Below are 23,495 nucleotides of genomic sequence, written 5' to 3' on the forward strand. Positions count from 1 at the left end.
TTTGGGAGTGGAGAGGATGAAATGACCTACCTGCAGTCCTCACCTAAACCCCACTGAACTCATGTGGGCTCATGAGTTCAACGGGGTCTGGCATGCCAGACCAAACTGGTTAACTGGTGACAAATCCTGGCTGAAGAATGAGAAGCCACCCAAAGCAGCATGTGAACAAATGGTAAATGCACTGTACTAAATGATGTTTTTCTAGTCATTTTTGACTACTCAAAGCATTTTTACAGTGCAAGTCACATTCACACACACTCATACAGCACTTCTGAGAAATGATCTATGAAGCATTTTCCCCTATCACACACACACCAATCAGCACACCTGTTCAGTTTCTTGCCAACGAATACTTCGACATGTAGTCTGGGGAAGCTGGGATAAAACCATCAAGCTTTAAATATTAGAAGCCGCTCTGCCCCTGAGCCACTCTCATCAAAGGTGATTTCACAGAATAAATTACAATCTTTGCAAACTGAGGCATAAAAATCCCTTCTGTAGCAATGCAATCTCTTCACTTCTTACAATTATATGACTTTGTTGGATCAAAAAATGACAAAGGACACAGGAATGTGCATTCCCAGTGTTTTAAAACATTTTATTTAATACACAAAAACAAAATATAGACAGAATAAGTAACGATGCGTTTAGGGAACATTCAAAATGAAAGTAGCTTTGACACAAGCACAAAAGAGGTGAATAAATGCGTCGCTCCCATTTCCTGCGTGTAGGCCATGTGCAGCAGCAGCAACAGAGGAAAAGTCAAGAACCACACGATCTGCTGGACCGGACTGTGGAGGTAGCTTAACAAGACAGCCTTCCTCCTGCAGTCCAGCCAAAAAGCCATGCTCGTTCAGGCACGTGTACAGCAAGCTTCACGTGTATTTATCCCAACGTATTTACAGTGGTAACGAAACGCCTGTACAAGTGGACAACATGTAAAAATGAAGTGGCTCCACTTCAGAGTTAATAAACAGTCTTACAAAGAGCAGAAAAGGTTTAATCAACTCAACTTTCGACATGTTTTGTGTTTTCTCTGGTGAGTTTTGCAGCGACCTTTAATTTGTCTGCTCTGACTGTTCGGAGGTGTAAAATTATAAATCCATCAAGAAAAGCCAGCAGCACAGCAGAGAACACACCACGTAATTACGCTGACTTTTATTAAGTTTCGCTGTCAGGCTCTCTGAATGACACCACAATTTACAATGCAGCAACTTAGAGGTTATTAAAGTTCTGGTATTGTGTGTGAACCACAACACATGCACTGGAAATAAATCAAAAGGCTCCAAAAACTACATCCAACTGACCCAGAAGCTAATTTTATTAACAGCTGTTCATTAACAGAAGAGGTAATCATGACATTTTAATCTTTTCATTCTAAAGCAAACATGATATATTTGATATATTATTAGTAATGACTTCTTATTGTTGCTTGCATTGTATCCATTTGGAGGCAAAACCTAAAAAAATACATAAAAACTCTGGAGGGAGGGGAGATTAGTTTTGTAACCTATTTGCTTTGCTTCTACAGCACCATGACCAAACTTTCTAAATGCATCCACCCACAGAGAGCAGCACCGCTTCCACACTGTGAGGAGCTGAACTTCTGCACCGTACCGACTATAACCCATCTTCTCATCTGCCTTTCAAACTGTTCCCTTAAATAAATAAATAAATAATGTGTAGTACATGAACTGGAGAGCAGCAGCTCTTTGTGGGCAGAGGTGCGATGCATTTGTGATGTTCAAGGAAAACCCCGGCTTTGGGATCAATCTGGAATCTGTGGCATGCCTCAAGGCTTCAGCCAGAAGACGTAAATGCAGCAGCAGTTTTCTAATCTGCATGATTCAGTCATCGTTCAGCTTTTTTCTAACGTCAGGTAACGGCAGAAATGCTACTGGGATGTTATTACCACTGAGGACATTTACATAAATTACCAGAAAGTCTGATGGTTTGGCTCAGAAACAAAAGGGCTTTATGTATTCAAGCTGCTGACAGGTTTCAGTGTTGGAGGAGAAGACGTAGAGCCTGAAGCTCATCAACAGACAATGTAATAAACAACACTTACTAGCGGGTTTCTCATTATGTACAAATGGATGTTGTAAGACCTGTCAGACTTACAAAAGCATTTATACAAAGAGAAACTAAATTAAAGTGCATAATTAAGTGGAAGCTCTGATGAAATATAATGTACCAAATGTTACATAACCCCACCATCCAGGAGGACTCAAATCAGTGGATGGTGAGAAAATAAGAGGCTGTCTGGCAGGGGCAATTTCTGTTTTTAATGTCTTGGTCCGATTCACAAAATACTGTTTCTGGGCAAATGGGTGGGTTGTTGCTTTGCCTTCATTTTGAGTTCATGCATAACAAGCAGTTTCTACGCTACAGATATGTATAACTAGCAGGTGTGTTGGCATCTTCCACCGTCGTCTCACTGCAGCGTCCAGTGGGCTCTGAGCGGATCACCTGTCGGCTGGCAGACTCATGTCGTCAGACAGCAGCTGCTCTCCTGCAAGCAAGAAGAAAAAGCAGGCAGTACATCTGATTAAGAAGTGAGCTTTTAAAACTGCGTGGAATTTAAGTGTACACTTCAGCTCTGATTATTATTCATCTACAGTGGCTTACAAAAGTATTCATACCCCTTGAACTTTTCCACATCGTCACATTTCAACCACAAACAATTATAATAATTTTATGTGAAAGACCAACATAAAGTGGCACACAATTGTCAAGTAACAAGAATATTATACTTGATGTTACTCCTTTTTTTTAATAACTTGAAAACTGACCCCCCAAGTCAATACTTTGTTGAACCTCCTTTTGCTGCAATTACAGCTGCAGGTTTTTTGACATATGTCTCTACCAGCTTTGCACATCTGGAGACTGAAGTTTTTGTCCATTCTTCTTGTAAAACAGTTCAAGCTTAGTCAGATTAGGTGGAGAGCCTTTATGAACGTCAATTTTCAGATCTCTCCCCAGATTCTTGACTGGATTGAGGTCTGGACTTGGACTGGGCCTTGACTGGACCATTCTAACAGATGAATATGTTTTGTTTTAAACCAGTCCATTGTAGCCCTGGCTTCATGTTTAATAAAATGTCCTGCTGGAAGATGAACCTCAAGACTTTTGTAGACTCCAACAGGTTTTCTTCCAAGATTAGCCTGTATTTGGGTCCATCTAACTTCCCATGAACTCTGACCACCTTCTCTGTCCCTGCTGAAGAGAAGCTCCCCCAGAGCATGATGCTGCCACCACCATGTTTGACAGTAGTGATGGTGTGTTTAGAGTGATGTGCAGTGTTCATTCTCTGCCACACTTAGTGTTTTGCATTCAGGCCGAAAAGTTCAGTCTTGGCCTCCTCTGACCAGAGCACCATCTTCCACATGTTTGCTGTGTCCCCACATGGCTTCTGGCCAACTGCAAACAGGACTTCTTATGGTTTTCTTTTAACAATGGCTGCTTCTTGCCACTCTTCCATACAGGCCAGCTTTGTGCAGTGCACGACTAGAAGCTGTCCTGTGGACAGATTTATCCACCTGAGCTGTAGATCTCTGCAGTTCATCCAGAGTCACCATGAAGCTCTTGGCTGTGTCCCTGTTCAGTAGCCTGTAGGTTTAGGTGGATGGCCGTGTCCTGGTGGGTTTGAAGTTGTGCCATACTCTTTCCATTTCTGGATGATAGATTGATCAGTGCTCAGTAAAATGTTTTTTTATAGGCTAAACCTGCTTCAAACTCCTCCACAACTTTATCCCTGACCTGTCTGGTGTTCCTTGCACATGACGCTGTTTGCTCTCCACTATTCTCTTAACAAACCTCTGACTGTGTCACAGATCCGCTTTATTTGTACTGAAATTAGATTTCACACAGGTGGACTCTATTTAGTCATTAGGTCAATATTCCATCGTTCAGCAATCAGCCAACTTTTGAAGGAAACTGGTTGCACTAAAAAAAAACAGGAGGCTGAATACTTCAGCATAAAATCTTGTATAATTTTCTTTTTAAGTCCAAAATTATTTAACTTATCTTATTGTTATTTATTGCATTCTATTTGTGCTTTTCTTGCCCCTTGTTGCCTCTATTTTGCTTTGTACCTGTATATATTGTGTCTTGTGCTTGTCCTGCTTTACTGTTGGTGTTGTATTGCTGCTGGTACCCAAATTTCCCTGAGGACTCTCCAAAGGGATTAATAAAGTATTTCTATTCTATTCTAAATCGTCTGCCACTTTGTGTTGGTCTTTCACACAAAATTCCAGTAAAATATATCTATATAAATATATCATCTTAGCTGCTTGTTTGTGTAAATTTAACATTTCACTGGGAAGCTGAAGTTATCCCAAAGAGGATTTTATAATAATGGCAGAGGGTCTTCAAGCTCTGGTTCCTCCTTAAAACTGTTTCTAGCCAAAACATCCGCTACCATAGTGCAAGGCAGTTTCTCTTCTGTGTGGAAACTCCGTATGACTCTGTTCCAAACCGAAAAATCCGAATCCAGATAGCTGTACCGTTACACCCCTAGTTACCCGATATGAAGACAAATTTCCTTTTACTGATTTTAAAGCAAACAATATCATGATCATAACGACACGTTTCGTTTTTACAGCACAAACTAACAGCAAAGTTAGAGGTAGGTTTAACACGCAAATGCAGTCTAGTTAATCGTTCTAGTTTGTCAGAGAAATAAGAAAATAAATATTTTAATATACTGTTTTAAGTTTTCAGAAAACATTCAGACATTGTGCAGGTTTCAGGAAGTTTTAAAAAGACTGATTTCTGGTTAAAGTTCTTTCTCATACAAACAGCATCTAAAGACAGACCCACCAGGTAGAGCTATTATTGCCATCTGTAGGCTTTAGGTTACTAAGACGGCCCCAATATATGACCTTTAACCTTCAACAAGTAAATATTTCAACTTATTGTCTGATTAGTGTCTATGTTTGGCTGAGACAGTATAAGCTGCAGTCTGACCTCTGGTGTGTTATGGACAGAGGGGGTTGTTACCTGTGCAGGGTGGAGTCTGGTTGTCATAGCGGGAGTTATTGCTTTGCAGGGCTTCATCCTCTGTGTCGCTGTCGCTGCTGGTTGCTACAACCAAGACAGACGGTGACTGGTCTGCAAACACGACAAAGAAGATCACACGTGTAGAAGCATTTTTAAATTCAGTTTCATACAATTTTATCTTTTTGAGCTGCTTCCTCACAGTGTTAGAACTGATCTAATAGTCACTCATTCACTTTTCTCCTTTGACTTTGCTGATGCACCTGCAGATAAAAGATGCTGACGAGGTTGAGATGAGAGGGTCTATTTCACATATGTCAAACTGGTCCAGCAAAGGGCCGTGTGGCTGCAGGTTTTTGTTCCAACCAAGCAGCAGCACACCAGATTTGACTGATTCAATCAACTGATCTCAGTCTTCAGACAGCTGATTGGTCAAACTGTGTGCTCTTGGCTGGCTGGAACAAAAACCTGCAGCCACACGGCCCTTTGCTGGACCAGTTTGACATGCCTGGTCTATTTTAAGTGACTTATTAAGGTATAATTTACTGAAACTAATGGACTCAGTCCTACAAATTCACACTAAAAGCATCTTTCAGTGTGAATTTGACTTGTTTATCCATTCAGCTGGTGTGTTGGAGGATGGACGTCTATCCCAGATGGACGTCCCTACAACACTGACATTTAATCAGTTTATTTTAACAGCCTGGATATTTTTAGTCTAATACAGAGAGCTGTCAGAGATGACAGCCGTACTGAGGCTGGTCCTTCAGAGGGGAACCAACCTTCATTTGACTGTGGTTGAGAAGAGCTCCCCTCCAGCAAGGACTGATGGGTGTTTCCTGAGCTTTCAGATTCACAATCCAACATGGCTGCCCTGTAACAAGAACAAAGAAAGGAATTATGAGGCACAGCTGACATGCAGCAGCACAGGATGTCTGCAGGCAGACAAGTTTCTAAGTCGCACCCCAGGGTCCTGCTGCTACAGTTTTTGCTGGCAGTCATGTAGCTCGGTCCTCCCAGGGAAAAGATGTCGTCTCTGGACCCAGACGCTCCATAAATCTGCTGCTCCACAGAGAACTGCTGCTTGGAGCTGAAGGCCTGCTCTGATGAAGAGCTGCCGATAGACACAAGGGAGCCTGTGATGGCGTCGGCCTTCAGCACTCCTGAAACACAAGGAGAAAACATCCACATGGCTTAGAGGGCAGAGGCCGGTAAGATGATTACGTAGTTAAGTGGTGCTGGAAGCTGTAGATCTCTAAATACATTAACTACTTATAACAAGATAAATAAGTAGAGGGAACTGGGAAACGAAAATACAATGAGCTGTAAACTCAGTTAGTGAAACGGTGTTGGAGCCGAGGAGAATGTGGAGCCAAAACAGCCCACACTTCATCACAGACAGCCACCTGAGAATCACAGTATTTTCAGTCATAACAGTGGAGAACAAAGGAAAGTACAACGTTTTGGAGAAGTATTAAGCTGCACCAAGAAAATCCTTTAACATTCACCCAGTACTCAGCTGAATGCATGAAGCAGATTCAAACATGTCAAACATCAACATTTCCACCACAGCCAGTGTTCTTCAGCTCCTGAAAGCTCCCGTGTGTGAGTAGCCTTACAACCCATGTTTTCATTTCACTGCAGGTTGTGTTGTAGATGTTTCCAGCAAAAAAGACAGAAAAATCTGTAAAATCAACATAATGTTACACTTCTTGCTGTTAAATGTCCAAAAAAAGAGAAAAGGTCATTTATCCAGGTTTAAAAGTGTATATAGAGCAGGAGACTACCGACCCTCTGCACCTCCCTTCCCATCTTTGGGATGCAGGCTGATCTCCACCACTGCCTCTGCTCCTCTCAGGTCTTTTTCCATCTCCTCTGGACTCCTCCTCTTCACAACCAGAGAGCTGTTGCTTTCCAGGATGGGAGACAGAGACTTCCGCGCTGCAAACAAAAACAGTAATATATTAGAATATATTTTTCTTGTTTGTCTGTGTTGGCCCTGCGGCAGACTGGTGTTCAGTGCAGGATGCACAATGTCTCATGCACATCATCTTCTAGCAGCTAAGAAGGCTGCACCGTGCTTCTTAATATGCAACCCAGTTTAAAAACATAGTCAGGCTGCTGTCTTTTTCACATTCCATACGTTATTTCACCGACTGATGAGCCTCTAAATGTTCCTACAGAGCCAGTACATCTGATGCACAGTCTCTGTTTCACTGACTTCCCAGTACGAGTAAACGCCTCTTGGAATCATTTCTTGACTTTACTTGAACTGATTAAAAATGCTCCAGATTCCAGTATCCCTGTCCTTCCAGTCTGAATTTTGGTCCTCACAAACTAATTTGACTTTTTTGTGAAACTAAAGTCTCTACGGTTCTCACCAGGGCGGCAGGGCCTGGACCGAGCAGCAGCCGCTCTCCCCACCAAGTCCAGCTCACCAGGCTTACAACAAGCTGCCATCTCTGAATCACCGTGGAGAGGAGGCAAGTCCTCCGTGCCAAAGGCCCCAGATGGGCCGGGTCTGGGCTCTCCGGACTCTCGAGCCTCCAGCACTTGACTCTTGACATCAGACATCTTGCTGCGGACCTCAGCCATCTGAGCCTTGAGGCGGATCAGGACGCCCGAGTCGGGAGCTGATCGTCGCACCACCTGTGGCCGCCGTTCTCGTTCTTTCCTTGAGTGAACGTGAGCTAAGGAGACAAGAAATGACAAACAACAAACCAAGAGGAGAGGACAGATTTACAGTTATACACCAAGGTTTGGAGACATTTTGGGATTGTTACCACCAGATTCCTCTGTGGTGGTTTTATCTGATGGATTAGGATCTAAAAAGTCTGATGTAAAAACTATACAAGAATCTAAGACGATGCTGAAACTACAGGAGACAATTCTTATATTCACCAACTTCCAAAGATGTTCCTGCTGAAGGTGTCTCTGAATTTACTGCTTGCATTAAGACTGACTCATCAACATACTGGATGCACTTTCGTCTTTAGGAATCTTTCTGGAAGCTGTAAATGCTCTTCCTCTCAGCGTTGACTTGGGGCTTTCCCACCGTTTGTAAATCAGTGGCATAACGTGAGACAGAGGTATTTTGGGGTCAATAATAATCCAATATTTACCTGTGTTTTTTATATTTCTCCTGTTTGTTTCAATTAGATTTTGTTTAACATGCTTGACGTTGTTAGTGTGACTTTGTTATGAGACAAAACAATCTTCATGCTAGAAAAGGAAAGTGGCCTAAAGTAACCGTTGCTATAATACTTCAGGTTCAGGTTTCAGTTGCTGGAAGAAAGATCATTTCCATCCCAGATGTGAGCTGTATGTTAAAGGTAAACCTCTCATTTACAGCAGTTTATTTTTGTCTATGTACAAGTTTAAGTATTGACTCTCGGTTTAGCTGGCAAGATTTGGTGATGTTTACCGACCTGGGCTGTGAATCAGAGATACTGGAGGTCGAGGCTGGAGGCCCCACAGAGACTCCACGCTGCTGCGCTCTTTCAGATCCAGCAGCTGGATCAGGATGACTGGGTCAATCTCCAGCAAGCTGCTGCTGCTCGCCCCAACAGCAGCTCCAGCAGCCGCTCCGCTACTACCAGCGCTTCGACCAGCAGCAGCAGAACTGCGATGGGATGAACGAGTACTGGAGATGGATCCACCTGCAGATCAGAACCACAGTTCATGTAGGGCTGGGCGATATATTGGATATACTCGATGTATCCCGAAATGTTTTACGTGGGATATCTAAAATGTTTATATCGTGAACATCGAGTACAAACTGACACAGCAGCTTTTTAAGCGTCTACGTGGGTTTTTCTTGGTAGTTTAGCTTCTTTCACTCACAGCAGACAGACGGCTGACTCCCCCACCCATCTATAAACTCTGCTGCACACCTCTGTTGTTGCTTCAGGAGAGACGGGAAGAAGCATGGAGACATGGAGAGTATGCAGGTAGCTGTCTAGCTAGTTTACTAGCACTAAAAGATTGAAGCTAAATGTGAGACGTCTATTTTAAGCAGTAATTCACCTCAGAAATGACAAGAAGACAAGCTGCTCTTATTAAATCAGAGCTGATCTTAATCCAGATGTTTTTGTCTGTTTTATAAGTTGTTGATGCAACTATTTCTAACGTGCACTCTCTCTGCTGGTGTGAGTGGAGCTCACCTGTGTGTGCACGGAGCACGGCATGTACAGACATGACGTGACGCACTTACATGTCAACATGAGAATAAAATAAATTAAACCAGGCGGTTTAGTTTTTATAACAAAAGGAAATAATATAAACCTGTTCTAGAGGAAAAGGGGACTTTAGATTACTTCTGTTCTGATCTGGTGCAGAATTAAAATAACCAAAATAATGAAATAAGAATATTTGAATGTAAAATAATTGAAGGAAAAAATATTAGATATTAAGTGAGTAATTAATTATAGAAAATAAAATAAACTTGATCTTGTAGGGTTGGTGGGAGTTGGGGCGCCCCTCTAATATAACGGTTGGGGAAACGTTGGGTTTATTTCAGTGTCTGACTGCAGGTTTCTGGTTCTAAATAAAAAGTTTGTAAGTGAAAAATCACAATAAAGATAAATTTCACTGAGTTTCCTTAAATCCTACTGGTGTCTTTTTATGCATATTAATCTTTAATTTAACATTTACAGTGTTTTAGAGGAGATTTTAAAAACATCAGGATGTATATTGTGTATCGGTATGAAGCCAAAAGATAGAAGTGTGGCCAAAAGAAGATATCAGTTTTAGGCCATATCGCCCTTCCTTAATTTAGCTTAATAATTATCTTCTTATCAAATAAAGAAGATTGTAAATGCAGCCCATCCATCCATCCATTCATCCATCCACCCACCCATCCATTCATCCATCCATCCACCCACCCATTCATCCATCCAGTTTTCCACCCACCCACCCATTCATCCATCCATCCAGTTTTCCACCCACCCACCCATTCATCCATCCATCCATCCACCCACCCATTCATCCATCCATCCATCCATTCATCCATCCACCCACCCATCCATTCATCCATCCATCCACCCACCCATTCATCCATCCAGTTTTCCACCCACCCACCCATTCATCCATCCATCCAGTTTTCCACCCACCCACCCATTCATCCATCCATCCATCCACCCACCCATTCATCCATCCATCCATCCATTCATCCATCCACCCACCCATCCATTCATCCATCCATCCATCCACCCACCCATTCATCCATCCAGTTTTCCACCCACCCACCCATTCATCCATCCATCCAGTTTTCCACCCACCCACCCATTCATCCATCCATCCATCCACCCACCCATTCATCCATCCACCCATCCATTCATCAATCCAGTTTTCCACCCACCCACCCATTCATCCATCCATCCATCCACCCATCCATCCATCCACCCACCCATTCATCCATCCATCCATCCACCCATCCATTCATCCACCCACCCATCCATTCATCCATCCATTCACCCATCCATTCATCCATCCACCCACCCATCCACCCATCCATTCATCAATCCAGTTTTCCACCCACCTACCCATTCATCCATCCATCCATCCACCCATCCATCCACCCACCCATTCATCCATCCATCCATCCACCCATCCATTCATCCACCCACCCATCCATTCATCCATCCATTCACCCATCCACCCACCCATTCATCCATCCACCCATCCATTCATCAATCCACCCATCCATTCATCAATCCAGTTTTCCACCCACCCACCCATTCATCCATCCATCCATCCACCCATCCATCCATCCACCCACCCATTCATCCATCCATCCATCCACCCATCCATTCATCCACCCACCCATCCATTCATCCATCCATTCACCCATCCATTCATCCATCCACCCACCCATCCATTCATCAATCCAGTTTTCCACCCACCTACCCATTCATCCATCCATCCATCCACCCATCCATCCACCCACCCATTCATCCATCCATCCATCCACCCATCCATTCATCCACCCACCCATCCATTCATCAATCCAGTTTTCCACCCACCCATCCATTCATCCATCCATCCACCCACCCATTCATCCATCCAGTTTTCCACCCACCCACCCATTCATCCATCCATCCAGTTTTCCACCCACCCACCCATTCATCCATCCATCCATCCACCCACCCATTCATCCATCCATCCATCCATTCATCCATCCACCCACCCATCCATTCACCCATTATTATCAGAATTTGAAATCCATATGATGGCTTTGCTGCTCAAATTCTGTTTTTATATCATACGTTTTAAGAACTTAAAATATAAAGAAAGAAAAACAAAAAACAAAGAAACGTTACTACACCGTGGCACCTAAAAAAATATGCACAACATTATTTTCGGTTCTACTCTGACATGTAACACACAAACAGCCCCCACACATGTGCACATACGGACACCAAGTGTTTCTATCTCAGCAGGCTGCATGGGGCACAGTGCACCAGCAATGACTCATCCTCTTCGTGCTTTTCAACACCAACACAGCCGAACACACTGAAGGAGCCGCTTTGAGGCCCGTCATCCTATCACTATGTTCTGCTTGTACGGTTGTCAAACCACACAAATAGAATCAGTAAATTCCCATGGAGCTGAGCCTTTTGCTTGCTTTAACCAAAGACAGAACAGAGCCTTCAGCTGAGGCACGACATTCAAACATCTGATGGTTGAAGCTACACAGAGTTGTTCTGTGATAAGACGCAGGAAACCGTGTTTGACAGGTTGTATGATTAAGAAATTACTAAATTTCTATTTTAAAAAAAAGAAAATAAAGGCTACTTCCTGTAAGGACTCTCAGCCTTATTGCTGCCCTGGCTATTCATAGAAGTTGCGTTTTAGTGCAGAAGCTGCCAGGTGAAAAGAAGCATACATAAACACCATGAAGCCTGCAATGGTGAGTTAAACAGTGGCTCTATAAAGCAGAAAATAGGGTGAAATCATGAATACACCTATTAAAAAAAAAGACATTTTCCATTTTATTAAGCATCAACAGCAACACAGAAACAACAACTGTAATATGGGTGTAAGAAAATGTTTAAATATTTATTTAAGACCCCAGCTACACTGAGCTGGGCACAGGTCATCAGAGCTCCAGATCCACACATAATCCGATCAGTCAACGAGTCATTTTAATAGTCGATGACTAATCGACTATCAGAATAGTCATTAGTTGCAACCCTAGGACTAATTATTACTGACTTGCAGTCCATCTGGTCAGTATCAGGATGCAGCAGTCGGGGAAGGCACCAACTTATCTGTAAACGCTTGCCAACTAATGCAAATGTCCACTGCTCATTTACTTTTACCAGAAGTTTCCTGACCAAGCCTGTAACTGTCTGACAACTACTGTCAACCACCATCTGTAGTCCCCCAGCTCCATACCCGTACCTCCTGCAGCTAATGCAGCTTGATCATTATCTTCCTGTTCAACATGCAGCATCAATGCCCATCTTCATTAGGGAATCACCATGTGTTTGTCAATGATAGAGACAACAGAGACAGATGTTAAGGTAAGGAACATGAGATGTCTCCATTCTGCTGCATGAAGTCATTAGCTGTGGTTTCTGACCAGCTAGTGACCGCTGATGAGAAGCTGTCCAGCTTGCCAATAACCCCTGACAGATCTGTGAGGTTTTATGGGTGTTCAGCAACCGAACACAGGTTGCCGAACACTGACAGCTGCACACCACCCATCAACCCTTCACACAAACTTTCAGCACCAGGTTGCTGATCCCTCGCTCACCGTTTGCTAAACAAGCTGCAGCCAACCAAACTGGCTAATAAAAATGAGTACTAGCAACTGCTGAGTGTTTCAAGGTTTTTGGGTTTGCATGTTTTTTTTATAGTTCCAGAGCCGACGAGACCTTACTTTAGTCTGCTGGGATCTTCTTCATGTAATCTTTGTCGAGTGAAACGGCTGAACTCCTACGGGGTGGCTGTCTCTTGTGCTTGCTATTGCCACAAGAAGTGATGTTTTTCTGTTCCCCAATCACCAGACTGTATTGTGTGATGCCCGAACTACGCCCTGACTGTAGCGTTCTCCTACGGACCTACAATTGAAGAGGGCCCAGAATTGACATGGCTTGGTTTAGTTGTATGGCTCCTCTAGCCCCGTTTTTAGAGAGGGGTCCGGCTCGGGATGGAATGGTTAGTAAACCCTGATTTCTGTTGCGTTTCCACAGCGAAAGTGTGTCAAGCTCCACCCTTTTGGCTTGGACCTGGAGATTAGAACCCTTCCGTTGGAGTCCCAAACAATAAAATTTGAATATTCTGGCACATTTTCCAGTTTTTGCCAATAGAAACACACAAAATTTCTTATTCACCCCAACTGCACAGCTCAGTGGAAACAAGCATTAAAGTCTTGAGTCACTAAAACGGACAAAGTTGCTTTCCTGGAACCAAAATTAAATGAACGAATGTTGGTCTTTTTTTTTTAGACAGTGCTGTGGAACTTAGAAGCAATTAAATTTCCTTTTATACAGATTAATAAGAATTTATAGTCAGCAATCATCCGTGCCAACACTAAGTTATAGTTGCTGATAAATACATCCATAAAAGCTTCTGCTTTCAAACCGCGTATGTCATGAGTCATTTATTTATTGCTATTAATCAAACACTCAAGTGTTAACTAAGTGTGTTTTGGTACAAATGATTACTGATAGAAAATTAGAAAGTATTGAACTAACTTGGCTGCACTAAAAATTATTTATTCTTCACAACATGAGCTCAAAAAACTGCTAGTGGATACTGGTACTTAACTGTTGTTTGCAAAGGCAAACTTGTCCACACTGGGGCAGTAATAACATAAATACCTGTGCTGACTGCGTATGTTTTATGAGACAGTGCCAACCATTGAGACAGAGCTGCTCTGTGGATGTAAACAATGAAAACTGCTCCCACACAACAACGTTAAGACCTGTGGGAGTCACAGATATAATGAAAAATAAAAGAAAATAGCTGGTTTTTCAGTCATACCAGTGGCTCCAGCCAAGTCATCAGGAAGCTCTCCTTCTTCTATCTCTAGGTTCCCAATAAAATCCACATCATTCTCTCCTGACCTGCAAACATTACAGGGAACTGTCAGACTTTTCATTTACTTTAAAACACACTGAGCCTTGTTTTATCTGTTTAAAAGTCATTTTTGTAAAGAAGGAGGAAAAAAGTGGACCATAACTCCCGTTTCTGATTCTTACATAGTCTCCTCATCTATGTCGTTCTCCTCGGTGTTGCTGGTGGCGGTGGAGCTCCCCGAGGTACTGCTGCCATCAAGCGGGTTCATCTCCTCCTCTGTCAGACAGTCCACCTCCAGATCTCCATCCGACAGCTCCTGAACACAACGATGCCAGTTCTAAAACACAGCTCTTTCCAGAGGATTACTCCCACAAAAACTGTGTTAAAACAGCTGAACTAATTCCATTTTGTTCCCTCAACCACTTCCACTGACCAGGTTCACCATGTCAATACGCTACTAGTTCAGTCTGATGTAGCAACTCTCACATTAGAGTCATCGTGCTGGTTCCTCTCTTCATCCTCGCCTTTCTTAGTGTTGCTCAAAGTGGTCTGCATGTCGTTGTCACTCTTTGCCAAGCGAGGGTCTCGTTCAGAGGCTGTTGTGCCTGTAGCGAGCCTCAGGTCAGGAGGCGAGGAGCTGCGTGATGTCTGGCGGCGAAACAACTCAATAGCTAGCCTCTGAAAATTAAACATACGGCTGTTTTGACTGGTAACCCTCACAAATATGTTGGGATCAGTCTGTCAAAGAAACTCAGGGTACCTCCTTGAGGTTGTTGATCTGCTGGATGTAGCTGCTCTGGGCTGACTCCAGCTGGCTGATGTACCAGTACTGATCTCTACACTTCTGGAAGAACGTAGGCGAGCGAACCTGGTAGCTGTGCACCACAAGAGCAAAATGATTACCCACTGTTAAACTCAGCAAAAAGGTTAAATAGTCAGTTTGTAATTTAGCCCACCGGAGGACCAGTGTGTCAGTCTGCATGTTCAGGTAGCCCTCGCTGGCCAAAAGGTCAAGTCTGAAGAAGCGGTTGTAGCCCCAACATTCACCAACCTCAAAGTCAGAGGCAAACTCCCGGATGATGTTCTTGGTTGGGTCACTGGAGGCTTGGTGGACCATCTCAACTCTGTACTCATATCTACAAATATTGAAGACAGTGTCAACAGACTGGAAAAACCACAATTAAATAATAGTTTTTCTGTTACAGTCTTAGTGGCGTTCATACGTTTGTAGGTCTGCAAGTGTTTGGATGTCTGCAAGGTAAGTTTTGAGAGATACACACACACACACACACATACATATTAGGGTTGGGCAAGTTAATGCGTTAATCGTGCGTTAAGTTTTTTTGGTTTTTTTTTGTGGCTGCTGGCTTTGGCCACAGAAACATGGCGTCCATGTCTCCCTTCCCTGCTGCAGCGGTGCGTCTGATGTAATCGGGAGAGAGCGGGTTTAATAAAATGAAGAGACGTTTTCTGAAGAAAGAAGAAGAACCGATGTTTCTCTTTGTCTGTCGTCGTGATGTTTGGACGGGAAACTGCTCCCAAAAGACAATGAGAATTTTTTTATTTTAGTTTATTATTATTATTATTTTTAATAAATGCGGTTAATAAAATTTTAAAATCACCATGAAACAGCTGGTTTAATTACATTCACCAATTATATTTTTGTTTTCTGTAAAAAAAATATTACAAAAAGTTCAAGTGTGCTCTGATTGGTCAGGTCCACTGGCCTGATCAGGCAATCCCCACCAAAATAATCAGCAATTTATTCTCATGACAGACTAAGACATTTACAAAAAAAAAGGTAAACTGGACACAAATTTAGTAGTACATATAGAGAATAAATTAAACCATTTTAAAATAATTTACCCTCAAAATGAATCATTTGGAAATCCTGCACAAGATACTGGGATATATCTGAGCTCATGGGAACTCTGAAAACAGAGACATTTCAGGAGTAAAAAGGAGAATTTGAAGAAATACTTCATACTTTGATGTTTCAGGAAGTCCAGCAGACAGTTCAAGGAACACAGACAGATAATTTCCACGGACGACACCGTTCCCGTCCTGGGGGAGCACATTTCAGCGGTTACAGGTGTTTTACAGAGATCTGAGGCTGAGATTTTTGAAAGCGTGGCAGGTGGAGGGGAAAGAGTTTCAAACTCACAGGGTAGACTTTAAGCCTCCAGCAGAGACCAGATATCTGTAGAGGGGGGCTGTAGACGGGGTCTGCCCGCTGCCTCAGGGTGCTACAAACACAAAAACACACAGATACAAGCTGCTGTATGTCAGGGCACAGAGACGTGCTTCTCCTAGCTTCGTTTCCTAACGTGGTTATTCTAGTTTAGTGATTGCAGCATCTCTGTTCAGTCATTAAACACCGATCCTTTAACAAATCTGTCCAGATTAAAGAAAAAAGAATCTTCTAACAGATTCTGTGATGTGTTTATTGACATGTGTTTTGTCTGTGCTGAGTGCAACCTAAGAGAAGGTTTACCTGAAGTTGACCAGAACAAAAGTGCTGGAGTCATAGGCAGGAACCAGCTCACTGAAAACACACAAAATATGGCTGAAAATATATATTACATATACAAATATACAAAAATATATACATATACGCACATATATACATACACACACTGTATATATATATATACAAAACATTCTTAATTATATTACCGTTACATAGAGTGTATTCTTGTGGAGAAATTAAATCAAACTATAACATTGATTCAAAGCCTTCCTAACTGGTTATTTATTCATGTTCTTGCAGTTGGACAGATTACCTGGTGAAGTCTGGGGGAACTGGGGTGGTGACGAAGGACTGCATGGGTTTTCGATGGACCTGCTGGAACATGAGCAGGATCTCCGGGCTCTTAGAGATGAGTTCACTCTTACTGCAGGAGTGAAGCTGCTCAACACACAAAACAATGGTCATGATGTTCAGCTAAAGCAGCATATTTCATAAATGATACGGTGATAAAGGTTTCATGAACAGTTTAGGTCCATTCACACAGCTCACTTCTTGCTGTCAAAGGACTTCTTCCTAATGACTACATTTAATGGTCTTTAATGCATTGGTTCGGTGAACTATTTCTCTGTGAAAGCATGAACCTTAAACTGCCCATACTCCTGTTGTATTCAGTCTGAAAATTCTCCGTCTGCAGCTGCAGCGAGGCTCACATCACTCTCCACCACTCCTGACTGCGAATCCTTACCCACGTTTCTCTGTACAGACGTTGCTGCCACTGCTCCACAAAATGTCATGACCACAAATCTGGCTCTCCTCTTTAGCAATCTCCTCCTGAAAATGCTGCCATCGGAAATGTGCTGGCTGCAGTTGGATAATAAATTAAAAATTGCAACATAGGCTCAGCTGTTACCGTCCATGTTTACTTCCACAAACAAGAAGACGTCATGTCCTCGTGTCTTCTACGCATGCTGGACACTTTTGGTGCACATAAGGTTCATACAGGAGATCACTTACAAGTCGCATTTAATTGGAAATGTGAACGGACTCTCAAAAAAAAAATCGGATTTCACAAAAAAATCCGAATTGAGCATCAAGCCCTGCAGTGTGAACCGAGCCTAACACGGCTGTGAATAGCTGTGGAGGCTGCAGCACAGCCGTAACGTGGTGAAAATCAGGTTATTATTCTTATTCTTATTGTGCACAGCGCTTTGTGACTGTCTTGTGAAAAGTGCTTGAAAGCAGAATGGCAGTTATCAGTTATCTTTGTGGGACCAGTTTACCTTTAAGATTAAGGTTAAAACTTTTGGGTAATGTTTATAGTTGGAGCTGGCTTGGTGACCCTTAGTCATCCCTTTAGCTGCTGAAGGTTTAGGCTGCTGGGGGTCGTCCCATGAAGCACTGAGCGCCTCTCTTTATTTTTCATGTATAAATTACATTGTTGTCATTAACTTGTGCTTCTCTTTTTCTTTCTCAGCCAGTATCGCTGGCTTCGAGTTATAGTGTTTGTTGACCTCTCTCTCCTGTCCTCTCCATCTCTAAACAGCCCAGACAGATCGCTGCTCTTCCTGGTTCTGATGGAGGTTTTTCTTCCTGTTAAAAGGGTTTTTTTTCCCTCTCTGTCTCCTCGTGCGTTTCAGGATGGATGATTAAATCAAAATGAAGATTTGATGCAGTCTGTTGGTTTCATTAGTTCGGTCTTATATGAACACAGTTATTATAAACTGAGTTAATGTGGTTTGTTTAATGGATTCTCTAGCCACTAGAGTCTAGTGAATTGACTATCTTTACAGTGGTCTGTGGGGATTTCTCATGAATTGGCGCTGTACAAATAAAGATAAATTTAACTTATTAGAGGCAATCCTTAAAAAACATTCCCAAGTGATCAATAATAAATTACACACAAGCACATGCGTAAAATGAAAAGCTTACAGTTAATGCCCTTAAACTAAATTAGCCATCACATGGTTTTTGGTTTAGGTTTGCACTGTGTGACTACACGTCTATCCTGCATAGACAGCGAACATCAGAATGCTGCAAAAGGTCTACAGTAAATAGCTAATATGCAGCACAATTTCTCAGCTTGTAGATGAAGAGTCTACTAAAGTAACTTCAACCAAATGATATATATAGTTGCTGATAAAAGATTCACCCATAATCTAATGTAAATAAATACCACAACAGAACAAACTGAGGCCTCACAGATAATCAAAGTGTAACATATATAACTAATAATCTGCTATATGAATGGAGGCTTTGTTCTGATGGAAGCCACAGACCTGATGCTCCACCTCCTGCAGCAGGGACTCCAGCAGCTCCGTCTCCTGGGTCAAGGACGTCTTCTGGCCTGGTGGGGAGGAACACATTTCTATTTTCAGTGTACTTGAGCAGAATGTGAGTTCTGATGGAAGCTGCTGAGTGTGAGTGGGTGGGTGTGCAGGTTGTGCATGTGGGCACTGAGTGCAGGCATCCACTCTCTTCAGATAAATATTTCATGTGTGTAGCGCCCGTGGCTATAATGGTGACTCTCACTGCTTTCAGTATCAAACCTCAGTGTTTTTGTGATAAGGACTCGATCCTGGGATGTGTTTTAGTGTCAGGTGGAGCTTCATGTAACAACGAAAAGCCCCTTTTCATACATTTAACTGTGATAATTGCTTTTGTTAAATTTGCAGTGAATGGTATCTTCATCATTTCTAGTCTGTAATATGAAGAATATTTCTGCCTACTACTCTTTACTTCCTTCTGAACAACATTTTGGCTTGCTTAGTAGCCCTACACCACAGGGGGATTCTTATTATAATGATGCAATTACCGGCTACTTTATTGGATCCATTGCGCTAGTACCAGGTTGGACCCACTTCTACATTCAGATCTGCCTTAATTATTGGTGGTATAGATTCAACAAGGTGTACTAACATGACAGCATCACACAGCTGCTGCAGGTTTGTCGGCTGCATCCATGATGAGAATCTCCCGTTCCACCACATCCCAAAGCTGCTCTACTGGACTGAGATCTGGTGGCTGTGGAGGCCGTTGGAGTCCAGTGAACTCATCGTCATGTTCTAGAAAGCAGGTGGAGATGATCTGAGCTTTGTGACATGGTGCATTATCCTGCTGGAAGTAGCATCAGAAGATGCTCCACTGTGGTCATAAAGGGATGGACATGGTCAGCAACAATACTCAGGTAGGCTGTGCTGGTTAAACCAGGCCACGTTGGTAATAAGGGGCCCAAAGTGGGCCAAGAAAATCACCCAGCATCAGACCAGCAACGTTTCTCCATCTTCTATTGTCCAGTGTTGGTGAGTGTGTGTGAATTGTAGCCTCAGTTTCCTGTTCTTAGCTGACAGGAGTGACACCTGTGTGGTCTTCTGCTGCTGTAGCCCATCTGCTTCAAGGCTGGATGTGTTGTTCACGGATGATATTCTGCATACCTCTGCTGGAACCAGTGCTTATTTGAATTCCTGTTACCTTCCTATCATCTCCGACCAGTCTGCCCATTCTCCTCTGACATCAACGATGAAATCTGTTTCAGACAAGTGCTGCTCATTGGATATTTTTCCTTTTTTCAGACAATTCTCAGTAAATCCAAGAGACTGAAAATCCCAGTAGATCTACAGTTTCTGAAATACTCAGACCAGTCCATCTGGCACCAACAACCATGCCATGCTAAGTCACTTAATCCTCTTTCTTCTTCATTCTGATGCTCTGTTTGAATCTCTAGTCATCTTGACCATGTCTACATGACTAAATGCACTTAGCTGCTGCCATGTGATTGGCTGATTAGATATTTGTGTCAACAAGTAACTGAACAGGTGGACCGAACAAAGTGGTTGGTGAGTGTAAATCTAACTTACATTAAATTGGCTCATGAACAGCTTTTCCAGGCTTAATCAAGTGAGTTAGTTTCCTGTCATTGCAAGTGACAAAAAGGGACAAATATACTCTATGAACTTGAAAGTTGAGTTGTTGGAGCATTTACACTAATCTAAGTCACTGATTTAAGAGCAATATGGAGTGTTTGGTCTAATCTACCAGACTGCTGCCAGTTATTTAAAGGTCTCATATTACAGTTTTTCAACAGTTTCATTTGTTGGTCAGAGGTCCAACAACATTGTTTTCAAAGTGCATTACCCCAAATTCATCCTTGGTCCTCAATTTCAGCCGTTCCAAAAGTGACTCTAGTGAGCTCTACTGAGAACGGGCTGTCCACGCCCACTCCACGCCACCATCTGGGAGAGGGTCAAGCCAGGGGGGTCAGGTCAATGGCAGCATCCACGACCTTGGGGAGTGGTTATTTCCCTTTGTGAGGTCACAAAGGGTCATACACCCTCATAGACCCAGAATCAGCTCATCTGCACTGCGGCAGGTGTGTGTGCAGGAGTCCTACCCATGAGAGTGATGAGCTTGTTCTTGAGCTGGTTATCCAGGCGAGCAATCATCATTTCCACGGCATTCCGGATCTCTCTAACCCGCTCATCCTTGGCTCCCCTGACAGCCTCAACGTTTCTCTCCTGACCCAACAAACACACACAAATACGTTAGTGCCACCTAGAGGATGTTTACTGTCAAACACATTTCCTAAAGGTCTTAAAAAAAACAGATGCATGACTTTCCTTTTAAACAGGGTATTTTTATCTTATGGTGGCTGATATGTGACCGCTGGCTGTAGACAATGTACTTTGCTCTTCTTAAGTGATTCCTCCTGTCTCCACTCTGCACCGCAAGCAGAAGAAATCCTGACTCAAAGCATTTTTTACAGACTCCTATGATGTGAGCTTTACTTTAGAAATGGCTCATTAATGGTTACTTTTGTATTTGCTTTGTGGCTGTCTTTAGTGGGCTGATGATACTCTTATCTCATTCGCCAAAGGTAGATTAAGCTGAACTTTCCTATAAAAACAACATATAGCTTCAAACCAAAGAAAGTCTCAGTCAGGTCTTATGAGAAGCCACTTCTGCTTGTATTTCCCTTGTTTCCCTCTAAGGTTGGGAAATCTTTGGTCTTCAATCTTTGAGACAGCAGTCTCAGTCAGCAAGGAATTTAATTTGACTTTTCTGATTTAAAGCTCCATTCTACGACTTATGTCTCATACACCACAAGCCGTTTTAAAGTAGCACTACATAACCATCTGACTTTAAGAGTTTGTGCTTCTGGCTGGTGTTAATGCAACGCTAAGATTTATTATGAACATTCCTGGAGCTGCTGTTGTCCTACAGCATCCCAAGACTGAAAAAATACACTCACGTTACAGGTGCATTTGGCTTTATGGCAACACGTTACATGCTGGCAACTGGATATCAACACCCTGGTTGTTTTAAACAAACACCCTGGCTGATTTAGCAAAGAAACACAGAAGGCCGTTATCGGAGGGAGAGAGAAAATAAAGAGAAAGTGACAGAGCAAGAGTAAATATTGGACTGAATGACAGGAGAGAACTCAGAAGAGTCAGGATGCAGGACGGATGCCTTTGTTAGGGGGCGCCACAGTCAGAAAATCTACCAAAGTTCAGCTGTGCAGCTTTACCACAATAACTGCACCTTGTCAGCGCAGGAAAAGATGGCGTCATGGAGCCGCCTCTTTTCCTTGGAAAATTCACACAGACCAACTCATTTCTGCTACATTCAGTGGACAACAATTCCACTTTATTATAATTTTTCAGCTTAAAACAATATCTACTTCAACAGATTAGGTTTCTTGCATTTTTCAGCAGCTCAGTAAAACATTCTCACCCCAACAGCTGCCCCACAGACTTAAAGTTCATCATACGTCTGGTCTCTTTTTCCTTCAAGGAATGATGTTTATTTATTTTCTAATTATTTACAACTAAAGCTGGGTACACACATAAAGATTATCGTCTGTTTTTGTCCCACTTTTGCCCCTTTCTAACCAAAAACAGCAACGCCGATTATCTTAAGTCTTATGAGATTTTCCTATAAAATGTTCATGTGGTCTGAGGCGTGTTAAGACCAAACTCGTCCCGACAATCGGCTCCGAAACGGGCCGACAATCGGAAGTATTCAACATGTTCAATATTTACAACCAAAACTCTTCACATGTGTGTGGAAAACCGATGACTCCTGAGTTGTGACTGTATGGATGGTGACGTGGAACGGAACGTAGCCAATCAGAGAGCGAGCTGACTGGAGGGCAAGGAAGGATATAAAGTTCACGCTGTCTCCAGTCTGTTATTTATTTTCTTTTCAGTTCTGGATTTTTCTCTTAACAATAGTCACATAACCAGCATCATTGCTTCATTATATATGTCCTTTGCTATGCTGGGTGTTGTGTTTCCGGTTGTTGCTATGTTTCTTCTCCTTCGTTTTTGTTTCTGGCTCGGAGGACTAGATTCTAGATCAGTTGCGTGACAGAATCGTTGTGCGTTGTTTTGTGCCGAGGTTATCGGAGCACACCACACAGTGTGATCAAAACTGTTAAATGCCTGATTTTTTATCTTCATGTGTGGGGTCTCTGATAAAAATCTCTTCAGATTTAGAAATTCCTTATGTGTGAACCAACCTTAACATATCAAACTATTTTCCCTTTTGTATTTTTCTGAACGCTGTGGTACGGTGGCCCTGAAGTGTCACAGTAATAAATGCCACAACACAAAAGCTTCTAGAAGTTATGCCGATTTTTTTTCCTCTGAATTTACACTGCACAAAGTGGGCAACCGCAAAAGTTACACCACAGGAGGTGAGCAGCGATTGGATGTTACTACCTCTAACTGGTAATAACTTTATTTACACATCACATTTAACAGCATTTAATAATAGCACATACCGAAATAAATAAAAATCTAATCAAATTTTATTTAGAGCACTTTTCATGCAGGAAATTAAAGCACACCTCATTGTAGTCTCTTTTACACACAATCTCAGACACATGCGCACACACACACACACACAAAGCGCATGTACACTCCCTTCACCCGCCCATACCCAACTCTGTACAAACAGGAACTCCCATCCCTACGTACTGTCTCTTAACTAAAAGTATAAA

The 23,495-nt window shown here is 42.5% G+C and overlaps 1 protein-coding gene across 4 annotated transcripts in view; it reads right to left on the reverse strand.

Moving 5' to 3' along the window:
- Positions 1–573: 573 nt before the first annotated feature.
- The window catches only part of trim37 (tripartite motif containing 37), a 33,118-nt gene continuing 10,196 nt past the window's right edge, over positions 574–23,495 (reverse strand). For 3 of the 4 annotated variants that reach the window (XM_042008733.1, XM_042008734.1, XM_042008737.1), the window contains 18 exons: positions 20,883–21,006; positions 18,772–18,839; positions 16,809–16,933; positions 16,520–16,570; positions 16,190–16,271; positions 16,013–16,089; positions 14,982–15,161; positions 14,786–14,900; positions 14,512–14,703; positions 14,208–14,341; positions 13,990–14,072; positions 8,427–8,657; positions 7,380–7,688; positions 6,790–6,939; positions 5,963–6,161; positions 5,781–5,872; positions 5,002–5,112; positions 574–2,512 (listed from right to left, as the gene is read on the reverse strand). In XM_042008733.1, the coding sequence (XP_041864667.1) occupies positions 2,466–2,512; positions 5,002–5,112; positions 5,781–5,872; positions 5,963–6,161; positions 6,790–6,939; positions 7,380–7,688; positions 8,427–8,657; positions 13,990–14,072; positions 14,208–14,341; positions 14,512–14,703; positions 14,786–14,900; positions 14,982–15,161; positions 16,013–16,089; positions 16,190–16,271; positions 16,520–16,570; positions 16,809–16,933; positions 18,772–18,839; positions 20,883–21,006 (2,370 nt within the window). In that variant the 3' untranslated portion in view covers positions 574–2,465. Of the gene's footprint in view, positions 2,513–4,968; positions 5,113–5,780; positions 5,873–5,962; positions 6,162–6,789; positions 6,940–7,379; positions 7,689–8,426; positions 8,658–13,989; positions 14,073–14,207; positions 14,342–14,511; positions 14,704–14,785; positions 14,901–14,981; positions 15,162–16,012; positions 16,090–16,189; positions 16,272–16,519; positions 16,571–16,808; positions 16,934–18,771; positions 18,840–20,882; positions 21,007–23,495 lie in introns of all 4 variants that reach the window. The other variant, XM_042008735.1, reaches the window with a different exon arrangement.

The sequence above is a fragment of the Melanotaenia boesemani genome, chromosome 15, assembly GCF_017639745.1.
Source record: "Melanotaenia boesemani isolate fMelBoe1 chromosome 15, fMelBoe1.pri, whole genome shotgun sequence".
Classification (NCBI taxonomy): domain Eukaryota; kingdom Metazoa; phylum Chordata; class Actinopteri; order Atheriniformes; family Melanotaeniidae; genus Melanotaenia; species Melanotaenia boesemani.